This window comes from Spermophilus citellus, assembly GCF_964194105.1.
Source record: "Spermophilus citellus genome assembly, chromosome: 18".
Classification (NCBI taxonomy): domain Eukaryota; kingdom Metazoa; phylum Chordata; class Mammalia; order Rodentia; family Sciuridae; genus Spermophilus; species Spermophilus citellus.
This window is the reverse complement of record NC_138200.1, coordinates 7,945,513-7,957,228: the sequence shown is the minus strand read 5'-3', so window position 1 is coordinate 7,957,228 and position 11,716 is coordinate 7,945,513. Positions and strand designations below refer to the sequence as shown.

General features: G+C 52.0%; 1 protein-coding gene across 2 annotated transcripts; it reads left to right on the top strand.

The window, feature by feature from the left end:
- Window positions 1–38: 38 nt before the first annotated feature.
- On the top strand, window positions 39–9,680 carry SYNGR4 (synaptogyrin 4; the record flags this gene model as incomplete). 2 transcript variants are annotated; one of them, XM_081275645.1, is made up of 5 exons in its annotated part: window positions 39–276; window positions 1,430–1,626; window positions 7,632–7,869; window positions 8,981–9,120; window positions 9,450–9,680. In XM_081275645.1, the coding sequence occupies exons 2-5, from the start codon at window positions 1,534–1,536 to the stop codon at window positions 9,678–9,680; spliced, it is 702 nt and encodes a 233-aa protein (XP_081131771.1). In that variant the 5' UTR covers window positions 39–276; window positions 1,430–1,533. The 2 variants fall into 2 exon arrangements, with proteins under 2 accessions (XP_081131771.1, XP_081131772.1); XM_081275646.1 differs by having other exon boundaries at window positions 139–158; window positions 1,427–1,626.
- Between the last annotated feature and the right edge of the window lie 2,036 nt (window positions 9,681–11,716).

Sequence of the window (11,716 nt, the reverse complement as noted above, 5' to 3'; positions counted from 1 at the left end):
TCCGGCTTCAAAGGGAAGGGGCGGGGTGGGCGCGAGACTCCCGGGGCAGGGCTCCCGCGCGCAGCCAGCCAACGGCGAGCTGACCAACGTCCGCTGAGGCCACGCCCTTGCGCAAGCTAGCTCCAGAGTTGGCGGAAATGGAGGAGGGCGGGACTTGGGTACAGCCAATCAGCTGTGGAGGAGCAAAAAGGCGGGAAAAAGAGGAACCAAAAGAAGGCTGAGGTGGCGCCTGGGACCCGGAGGGGAGGGCGGGCAGAAGGAAGAGCCAGACTCCAGGTGACGTATTTCGGTCCTCCAGAGCAGGGGTGACCCTTTGTCAAGCAGCGTCACCCCCGCCAGCCCCAGCAGTCCCATCCCATGTCTTTAAAGGGAGGACCCTAATTCTACGAAGGTGGCCTAGCCTCGGGTGTGTGGCCTCATCCAATGGGACCGCTCCATTCCGAGCTGAGCTCCACACATCGAGGGCAGGACCCCAACTTGAGGAAATGCACATTTATGAAGACGATGAAGCTGTCGCCTAGTTCTAAGAGGAAATAACCCCAAATCACAAGGACAGCCTAAAATATACCCTGAAGGCCTGCGTCCTCCATTATGGGTTTGTCACCCCAGCCTGAAAGGGACTCCTGGGCTTCAGACATCCCAGAGGTCCTCCGCACCACCCCGTAGAGCCCATACTTTCCAGGAATGCCCACCTGCGTCCTCTCAGAGAAGGCCACCTTTAAGCTGGGCCCTCAAGCTCCTGTCAAGGACATGGCCCCCAAATGCCCCAGCCCTCTCCAGGCCCCAGCACCTTGGCCTGGGGCTCCTCACCCTGCCATCCCACTCTGGAACCCCTGGCCCACAGTCCCCTCACCCACATGCTGACTTCTGGGACCTCAAGCAGCCACTTCACTTATGGGCCCACTCTTAGGATCCCCAGCAGCCCTGTAACTCTGTGCCCCATTTTTAGGATCTCCAAAAATATCCCTGTCCCCAGTTCCTGGGTTTCCCTATGCCCCCCACTCCTAGGACTTACACAGGATGTCACCCCACATCCCCCTCATCCCATACCTGACTCTTGGGGGCACCTGAAGTCCCCTCTCCTGCATTTCCAACTCCTGGGGCCTGAAACCAACCCTTCACCTGCCATCCAATTCCTCACCCCTTATCCAGAGCTCCTGGGACCCTGAAGCAGGTTTTTTACTCCACATGCCCCATTCCCAGGACTCCCAGAAGCCCCTCACCCCATCCCCAACCTCTGGAAACCTCAGTAGCCCCATTATCCTATACCCCAATTCAGAGGACCCTTAACAACTTTTCATCCCCCAGGAGCCCCTTCACCCAGACTCCAACTCCCAAGAGCTCTGGTAGGCCTGCATTTCACACACCCCCACTCCTGGAACCCTATGCCCTGACTCTGATGTTCTATGTCTGTGTTGTCTTGCAGCAGCAAGCCTCAGCGTGAGCTTGGAGCAGTCAGGTGGCAGTACCCAGCAGGCAGTGCACAGAACCTCTCCCCCCACCTCCAGGGACCTCAGAAGGAGAACAGCCACTATGCACCTCCCAGAAAGCCTGCAGGACCTGGCTGACAGTGAGGCTGTGCATTTTCTGAGGAAGCCAAAGAGCATTGCACGGATCTTAGAAGGGGTGAGGCCCCTATGGCCCACCTGTGGGATGTGGGATTGTGGCCCACAAGATGGGAATGGTCAACTTTCAGTCCTAGGATCAGAGGGAGGGGGCAAGAAGGGTCAGATGAGGAAATGGAGCAAAAGGGAGCTAATAACTGAAGCCACCTTTGAGCACCCAGCTGTTCCTAGCACTGATTGTCTCTCTCTTTTTTTTTTTAATATTTTGTTTTTGTTGTAATTGATCACAACACCTTTATTTTTATGTGGTGCTAAGGATCGAACCCAGTGCCCTGCAAGTGCTGGGCGGGCGCTCTACCACTGAGCCATAACCCAAGACCCCTTATTGACTCTTTGCAAGAAAAAAAAAACCTTCAAAGGAGGTACTGCAAGCCCCATTTTGAGCTAAGAAAACTAAGAATCAACAAAGTGAACTAATTTCCTATCTTGAAGACTGCTGTCCAATGGGGTAGCAATAAGGCACAGATAGCTATTTCAATTTTAAATAGCATAGGCTATTTCTCAGTCACCAAGGCCACATTTCAGGTACTCAGCAGCCATCACATTTTTGTGATGCCAGAAAGTTCTATTGGACAGCATTGACTAAGGTCACATAATAAGAAACAGTGCCAGGGTTCAAACTTAGGTCTGTAAGATACTAGACCCAGTTTATTTTCCTTCTCTTAGGTTGGGGTGGTGGGAAGAGAATATGTAAGACAGACCTAAGATACCAGCTGTCCAGTGGCCATTTGTGTGTCAAGCACTGTGCTGAGGCTTTATATGCATCTTGTAGGGGGAGGGTACTGGGGGTTGGATTGAACCCAGGGGTGCTTAACCACTGCACCATACTCTTAGCCCTTTTTATTTTTATTTTGAGACAGGGTTTTGCTCAGTTGCTTAGGGCCTAATTTGCTAAGGCTTGTCTAAAACTTGTAGTCCTTCTGCCTCAGCCTCCTGAGTGGCTGGGATTATAGGCTGCACCACCAAGCCCAGCTATATACATCTTTTAGTCATCACTACATCCCCATAGAATCTGTACACTGGAGTCAAATCCTCGTTTGGTGAATCACCTGTAATCCTGGCTACTGGAGAGGCTGAGGCAGGAGGATCACAAATTCAAGATAGCAACTTTGAGATCCTATCTCAAAAAATAAACAGGGCTGGGAATAGAGCTCAGTGGTACAGTGGCCCTGTACAATTCTCAGTACTGAAAAAAAAAAAATAACATCATTCAGCTCAGACTCTGCTGTGTGACCTTGGACCAGTCACTTCTCATTGGCTTTAACTATGCCACCTTTACTGCTCACTCTTGACATAGCCGGACACAGCCCAGGGAGATGATAAATCTCATGCAAGTCTGAGGAGTAGGTGGGGTGCCTTATGTCAGAACTTAGGGTTTCCTGCCAGATTTCTGTCTCCCTGCCCCTTCTGGAACAAAGGGGCCACACAGGCCTGAATGAATTCTAGTCTAGCCATGTGCCATCTGTTAGAGGGGTATACTCCCCAGGTTGCTCAGCTGGTCCTGGCATAACTATTACTAGTACTACTTTTCATTCCCAGAAGTGCCATTTTGTTCCATAGCTTATGTGGTCACCATATGTCTGTGTGACCTGAAGCATGTTACTTGCCTCCTCTGAACCTCTCTCCCTTCATCTATAAAGAGAGTGTCCCCTACCCTGCTCAGAGGAAGGTCTGTTGTGGAAATGAGACAAGTTAATGCCTATACAGTGATGAGCATGGGCCTGGCAAGTGGTAGGCTTTCCTTAAATAGCGATTATTAGTGGAACAAATCATGACTTGTGAGGGAGGAGAGATGGGTTTCAGCGCCCAGGGTGATAGGGATTTGTGCCGCATTGTCCTTTTCCCCAGGGAAAGAGGAGAATTGTGAATATGAATGTGCTACGTCCCTGCTGGTGGAGGCTCCTGTCCTCCTCACCGTAGCCGTATGATGGACGTTTCTGCCCTGTCTAACCCAAGGGGAAACTGAGGCTCCCAGAGGTTGAGTGACTTGCCCAGGGACGGCACCCAGCTGGTGGGCAAGTCAAACTGGGATTTGCCCGCCTGTTTCCAAAGCCTGGGGAGGAAGGGCGCAGCAAGGGAGGAGGCCCAGCTGGTGTGGAGGGGTGCGGGCAGCGGGGGAAGGGCTGCTGGCTGTGCCAGACCGTCTGGTCACGGACTTTGCCCGCTGTTTCCATCCTCCCTCCTCCCCGCCCTCTCCGCCTTCCCCCCTGGCCTGGCTCCTCAGTAGGGAGCCTCTGGGCAGCTGGTGCTCTTGTCCTTCTCACCGCCGCCTGCCAGCTGGTGCGTTAACTGATGAATCTTTGCTCCCTCCCTGGGGATAGGCCAGCAAGGGTGTGGAAGGAGGTTGGACTCAGGCTCCAGTTGACTAGGGTCTCTTGGCCCAGCTGAGCCCCCTCCCAGAGTCTCCAGTGCCCTGGGCTCTAACAAAGCCAAGATCTTCTGGGACTGGTGGGCAAATAACCCAGAGGCCTCAATAACCCTCAAGAGAGCTGGAGTCCAATCCCACCCCACGTCATCTGACCTTGAACAGAGGATTCCCGCTTTGGTTGAATCCTGAGAACCACCATTTTCCTGAGCACCTACTAGGGCTGAGCGCCCACCCCTGCATTTCCCCTCTTCAGACCATAGTGACAGACTGGGAAACTGAGGCTCCAAGAGCTCGTGCTATGCCCAAGGCCACACAGCTGGCAGAGTAGGACGCGTCTGGTTCTTTCCACTCCACTGTAATGGCTTCGATTTATCACCTGTGAAACAGAAATGAATTAATAACACCTCCCGCGTGGGCTGGTGCTAGGTTCTGGGAGGTGGTGCAGCTAAAATGGATATGGGCTCAAAAATGATTGATGCGCTTTCCCATCCCAGACCTGGCTCTGCCTGGACCAGTCAGCTGGGGCTCATCCTGCAGCCTCCCTGTAAGGGTAGCTGTGGGTCAAATGAGACAATGCCATGAAGGCACAGTGCTTGGCAAAAAGAGAGAGACTCCTTGTCTACAGTCGTCGTTGTCGTTGTTGTCGTGGTTGTAAAGCTGTTAAGACAAAGGACAGAGAAAGGAGGATGGGCAGGACGAATGCTGAGGAGCTTAGGGATCCGTCCTTTGCCTCCTCCACCTTGCTCCTAAGGACAAGCGAGAGCTGGAAGGAGCCAAAGCCACTCCCTCTTTACACATATTTACAGAAGTCCAGTCTGGTACTGGGTGCTGGGCCTAGAAGGGTCCACCATGGGGCTTGTCCTGCAGGACTTCAAATTCTAATGAAGGGCCATTTGCAGTGGTGCATGCCTGTAATCCCAGCTGCTCTGGAGGCTGAGGCAAGAGGATCATATCATAAGTTCAAGGCCAGCCTTAGCAATTTAGCAAGGCCCTAAGCAACTTAGTGCAGCCCTGACTAAAATATTAAAAATAGGGCTGGGGATGTGGCTCAGTGGTAAAGGGCCCCTGGGTTCAATCCCAGGTACCAAAAAAAAAAAAAACAATTAATTAAAAAATTCTAATGAAGGGGTCATTTTCTTTTTTTTTTTTTTTAAGAGAGAGGGGGACAGAGAGAGAGAGAGAGAATTTTAATATTTATTTATTTTTTCTTAGTTCTCGGCAGACACAACATCTTTGTTTGTATGTGGTGCTGAGGATCGAACCCGGGCCGCACGCATGCCAGGCGAGCGCGCTACCGCTTGAGCCACATCCCCAGCCCTGAAGGGGTCATTTTCAACATGCCCTTTCCCTCAGCCTACCCACCCCCCACCAACTCCAATAGCCAACACTGCCATATCCAATCAATCACCAGGTCCAATTTTACGTCCTAAATATTCCTGGATTCCCCAGAGCTCCCAACTCAGTGTTTCTGACCTGGTCCCTGCCACCAACCTGCTCTCAGGTCTGTAGGCATCTTGTTTTATCCTTCTCCAGTCCATCAGCCATGTGACCCCAGAGGATTTCTCTAACCCTCAGGTCTGACCCTGGCCCTCCTCTGCTCAGAACCCTTCCATACATAAAATTAAGTTCAAATAAGAAGTTTAACTTTCCATGGCTCCCCTCCTCCTTATAAAAACATCACCCCAAAGCAACCATCATCCTCCAACCAGCTCCACCCTCTACTCTAGGCCTGGTGTTCAAGATCTCTGAGAGTCTAGCTCCTGCCCACTTTTTCAGCCTCATCTCACACCAGATCCCTCAAATGAGATTTCTCTTTTGTCCCTTTAGAACCCCTGCATCTGACTTTTTTTCCTGCTACTAACCCTTCCCAGAGTGCCTTCCTCCAAGCTGGGGATATAGCCCAGGGGTAGAGTGCTTTCTGAGTATATGAGAGGGCCTGGGTTCGAGCCCCAGCCCCACAAAGAAAAGAAAGAAAAAGGGAAAAAATGCCATCCTCTTCTCTGCCTGGAAAAATACTCCCCTTTCAGGTCCAGTTCAGATGTCTACTCATGATCTCCTAAGTGCAGGCCCAGGATCCCACTCAGACCTTGACTCTCTTCCCTGACCTTGGCACTTCTCCTGACCTTGGCACGCATGCCCTCCAGCCTTCTCCACTCAGGTAGAAGAGCTCCTTGTACACCCAGAGCTGATCCTGCAGCGCCCCAGGGATCCCTGTTACCCTCCAAACTATGTTCCCATTCTTCAGCCTTTAACACTCCTTATAAAAACATCATCCAAAGCAAACATCATCCTCCAACCAGCTCAACCCTCTACTCCAGGTACACACCTGCTCCTTCTGTGTCTGGCATAGGCCCTGTGGTCATCTGAGACAGAGGACCGGGGCTTCAACTTTTCACTCATTATGCCTCAAGGCATTTGGTCCAGCGTGAAGTAGTGTAGTGAGGGGTTAAGAGCAGACTGAGGAGCCAGACTGCGAGGGTTCAACTCCAGGCTCTGCTGCTTCCCAGTGTCACCAAGTTCAGCCAATTCCTCATCCTCTTTGTCTCAGTGTCATTATCTGAAGAACAGGACCATTAATAGTGCCCTGTCATAGGGTGGTTGCAAGAATATTTGTAGAATAACAAATGAACGTTACAGAAGACGGTCACAGACATGAACTATATGTTCCATGTATATCCAAGGGGACAGGAATATTGTATTTGTGGGATTTTGTTGATTTGGGGGTTTGGTTACTGGGGATTGAAGTCAGGGGCACTTAAGCACTGAGCTACATCCCTAACCCTTTTTAAATATTTCTCAGGCTGGCCTCAGATTTATGATCCTCCTGCCTTGGCCTCGAAAGTTGCTGGGATTATAGGCGAGCACCACCGTGCCCAGCTTTGTATTTTGTTTTTTAAAAAACTTCTGAAACCAAATCAAAAAAGCATAATTTAATATCTGCTACTTCTGGGTAGTCAGTACTGGGTATCTGTTATATTTCTCTCCATACTTTTCTGTATACTTGGAATATTTTACGAATTTATTTTTAAGAGTTGAATAGGGAACTGGGAGTGGTGGGTCACGTGCCAGCATGTGCAAGGCCCTGCATTTGATCCCCCAATTCCACACAAAAGAGGGGGGAAATGGGAATTGATAGGGAAGTAGGGAGAGAGAGAAGTTACAAGTAGAGGGAAGAGCTGAAGGCAGAGAACACACACCTCTGTCAGCTCCACTGTGCTAAGAGCAGGGGACTTGGGTTTGGTGGCAAAAGGCAGGGCTGAGTGGGGAAAGAGGGAATGAGGAGAAGGAGGAGGGTGGAGACCACATAAGGCCCCAAAGACCAAACTGAGGGGCTAGGACTCACTCCTGGGGGCCTGGGGACCATGGGGGAGACTGTGAGCAGAGAGGGACATGATGTGAAAGGACCCCTAAGAGTTTGTGGGGGATGGTCCGAGGAGACAAGTCTAGAGGCAGGGGGGCAATGGAGGAGGAAAGGGACGGAGAAGAGGGGAGGAAGGGCAGAGGTTGAGAGCTCTGAGGGTGTGACAGGGAGGGAGAGGGCAAGAGTGACCCAACGTGCAGCAGGACTGTCCCAGCCAGGGAGCAAGAACAGCTCAGGGGAGTTGCTGAGCTTCACCCTGGTCCTTGGGGGTCCACAGATCTTCTCCCTCATCGTCTTCTCCTCCTTACTGACCGATGGCTACCAGAACAAGACAGAGTCTCCCCAGCTCCACTGTGTCCTCAATAGCAACAGTGTGGCCTGCAGCTTTGCTGTGGGCGCCGGCTTCACGGCCTTCCTCAGCTGCCTGACCTTCCTGGCCCTGGATGCCCAGGAGAGCCGCATCGCCAGCACCCGCTTCAGGACGGCCTTCCAGCTCCTGGACTTCATCCTGGATGGTGAGCCCCCGGGACCCCCCGCCCAGAGCCACCCACTCCTGCAATGGCCCATGGGGCACAGCCCTTAGCCACCCAGCTGGCCCCATACCTGACAGTCCTCTCATCCTGTGGATCTGACCACACATGGCCCCACGTTTCTTGCTGCTAGTTGGCGCTTGCTGTTTCCTCCTCGGGGACAAATAAGCATCCTCAAGAGCCAGCACATGGCCTGCCCCCAGGCTCACCCCTTCTGCCCAGCTTCCCCCCACCTCCCCATTCATCTCCTTTCTTGAAAAGCCACTCCGTGGCTAGAAGTGGAGTTTGGAGCTTGGAGCCAGATGGATCCCAGCACCTCCTGGCTCTGCAGGCTCATGTCTCTTCCCTTCTTTTACCATCAGTAAAAGCTGGGACCAAGACCCCACCTTGCAGGGGTTTCTGAGGATGAAATAAGCGGGGCCTGTAGTACCGCACACATTCACGGAGTGCTTCCCCAGGCAGGCACACAAATCCTGTCCTTTAAAGTCCTCAGAACCACCCTAGGAGGTGAGTCCTGCTCATTTTCCTGTTTTACAGAGAAGGAAACTGAGGCTTGAGGAGGCTCTTTAATGGGCCGCTGCTGCAGAGAGAGTGGCAGTGACACTCCTCACCACTGCCAAATACTCTCCATAGAGCCTGGCACACAGTAAGCACTAAATAAATGCACATTCCTTAAACTTACACCCTGGCCACCTCCTCTGTCGGATCTCTTCTCCCCCCTCCTCCTTCCTGCAGGGTTCAGGGAGTCCTCACAAGTCAATGAATCTGCTGAGAGCTTCCCGCGAGAGGGGAAGGTTCTGTACCTGTGCTGTTCGGCGCAGGAGCCGCTGACTACACTTGGTCACTGAGCATTTGAAATGTGGCCAGGGCAACAGAGGAACTGAATTCTTTTCAGATCTACTTGAATGAATTGAAGTGGAAGCAGACCCACGAGGCCCGTGGCTCCTGTGTTGGCCATTTTGGACAGCAAAGCCTTTTGCAGCAGCTTACTCTTAGGAGGGGTCAGAGGGATTGGGTACAACAAGTGGGAAGTCATGCAAGACCCCTAACCCCATCTTTGCACATCCCTGGTCCCTATTCTCTCCCCACACCACAGTCCTCTGGGCAGGCATCTGGTTCGTGGGGTTCTGCTTCCTGGCCAACCAGTGGCAGCATTCACAGCCCAAAGAGTTCCTCCTGGGGAGCAGCAGCGCCAAGGCGGCCATCGCTTTCTCTTTCTTCTCCATCCCTGTCTGGGTGAGGTCGAGCCCCAGCCCTCACCACACCCCCGGGACCCTCTGCAGAATGGGGTGGGAGGGATAGAACATTCCAGCTCTGTGTTGCTCCCCTGGTGGTCAGGGGTTGGGGGCTCTCCCCGGGCCTCTGTTGACCTCTTCCAGGCTCACCTTCCTCTGAGCAGCCAGAGCCCAACATCAGGAGTGGTGCCTTGGCTGAGTGTCCATGGGCAGTGAGCAGTTGGCACAACTGGTCCCTGCCCCTCCCTCCCTCCCAGGCTAGTCCCTAGCCTGCCCGCTCCTCCCCTGCCCATCCCAAGCCAGCCTTCAGTCACCCTTTTCTGCCCACAGATATTCCAGGCTTATCTGGCGATCCAGGACCTCCGAAATGATGTTCCAGTCCCCTACAAACGCTCCCTGGATGAGGGTGGCGTGGTGCTGACCACCCTCTCCCCACCCTCTGCCGCCAGCCCTGTCAATATGCCCACCGGCCCAAACAGCCTGAGTTACTCCAGCTCTGCCCTGTCCCCCTATCTGACCACTCCAAAGGCCCCTCGCCTTGCTATGATGCCTGACAACTGAACATTCTTATCCACATCAGTAAAGAGATACTCCTCCCTCCAGAAGGGTTTCTGAAAACAGCCCTGTCCTTCTCATGTCTGTTCTACTTATCCCATGAGTGGCTGGGGGTGAGGGGGAGAAATCCCACTGGGTCACAGAGGTCTCTGCAGTAGGTCACATTACTGTAGCACCTCCAGGTACCCTCTTCCTGGCAGCGGGCAGGAAGCTATTTTCATGCCTATTAAGTACCAAGTCCTATCCTATCATCTGCTGCTCAAGCCCCTCCCACACTGCCATGGAGGGAAGCACAAGCTGTCCCATCATACAGGTGAGGAAGCTCAAGTTCAGAGAAACTGTTTCCACCCATGGAGAGAGCACCAAGAATCAGGGCAATGACGAGACCCATCCAGTGCTGATGTCAAAGCCCATGGCCTTCCACTACTTACAGTGACAAGGGACCCAACACAAAACCATGCTGTCTGAGGAGGCAGTGAAGGGACAGGGGACACTGGTCCATGAATGAGGTTCAGGGGAGATTCTTGTCTTCAAATATTCCAAAGTCCATCTTTGGAAGGGAGGGATTTCTGCTCTAGTGGAACCCCAGGGGTAATAGGGCACTTGTGCACAGGCCACAAATGCTCCTGCCTCTGGGGTCCAGCAGGTAACCCCAAAGGGAGAAGCACCTGTCAACATAGTAGCAAGGACGGGGGGGGGGGGGGGCTCTCTGGGAGGGGCAGCCTCCACCCACCATTCAGCCACGTGGCCTGGAGATACTAGAGCAGCGCTGTCCAATTGAAATTGGCTAGTAGCCCACCACATTAACAAAGCAAAACAGTGAAGTTCATTTTAATATATTTTATTCAACCCAATATGTTCAAAATATCATTTCAACATGTAATCAATATAAAAATTGTCAGTGAGGTATTTTACATTTTTTATACTGAGTTTTGAAATCCACATGTATCTTACATTAACATCTCACCTCATTTTGGATTTGCCACATTTCAAGTGCTCAATGGTCATATGTAACTGATGGCTACCATATTGGACAGTGCGGCTCTAGAACCTGTTTTTTCAAGAACAACTGGACATCCATTTGTGTGTGTGTGTGTGTGTGTGTATGTGTTTTAGTGTGAAATTAGGGGCAACAGATACAAAAAAAAAAAAGTGATCACTGTGTGCAGGCCAAACAAAACACACCTACACAGGGGGCCACTGCAGCTGCAGAACATTTGTTTCCAAACTGGACAAAGGGATGTGGGTTGTGGGGAGTCAAGTTTGGGTTCCATTGGTCTCTTTTTTGAGGCTTCATGTGTACCAGGCCCTGTACTTGGTTCTGGAGGTACAGAAATAAATACAACACGGTCCCCATGGGCATCTACAGAAAATGGCCACAGTGCAGTGGGACAGGAAGTACTCTGGCCTGGGAAATGGGAGGGTTCTGAGCCTTTGCTCCTCATTCTGTCACCAGCTGGATGGTCTCAGGTGTGTCACTTAACTTCTCTGGGCTGAGTTATATTGGCTTACAACTAAAGAATTGGATCTGATTTAGACAGGCAGTTTTCAGACTGGGTTCAAAGAGGTGCCTAGGGCTGAACAGGCAAGGATACCGCCCTTACCCCACAGTTCACTCAGGCGGCCCTGCTCCTGTGTTTCCAATACCAGGCTTCTAAACAGAGGTCCCTTGGCTTAAAAGGGCACGGGCAGGGGGGCGGGGTGCTAAAAACACACAGAAGCAGTTAAACACAAAGGCTCTGGTGTCAGGAACTGCATATGCAAACTCCATCTTTGCCCTTACCCCACCAAGCCAGTTTCTTCATCTATAAAGAGCCCCCTCTTAGGGAGGATAAGGGTCAAATGAGCTTATCCCGGTGATGCACAGGGCCTGGTACCTATTAAGGACTCAGGAGATGCCAGCTCCCTGCCTCCTGAAGCTTCCATGGTTATCCTGCAGAAGATCTGGAGGCAGCTGAGCAGAGTTAGGAAGTTCTCATACAGAAGTCTGACTAAAACAAGGGTCAAATCTAAATGTTTGCAAGAGCCAGACAGGTTACCTA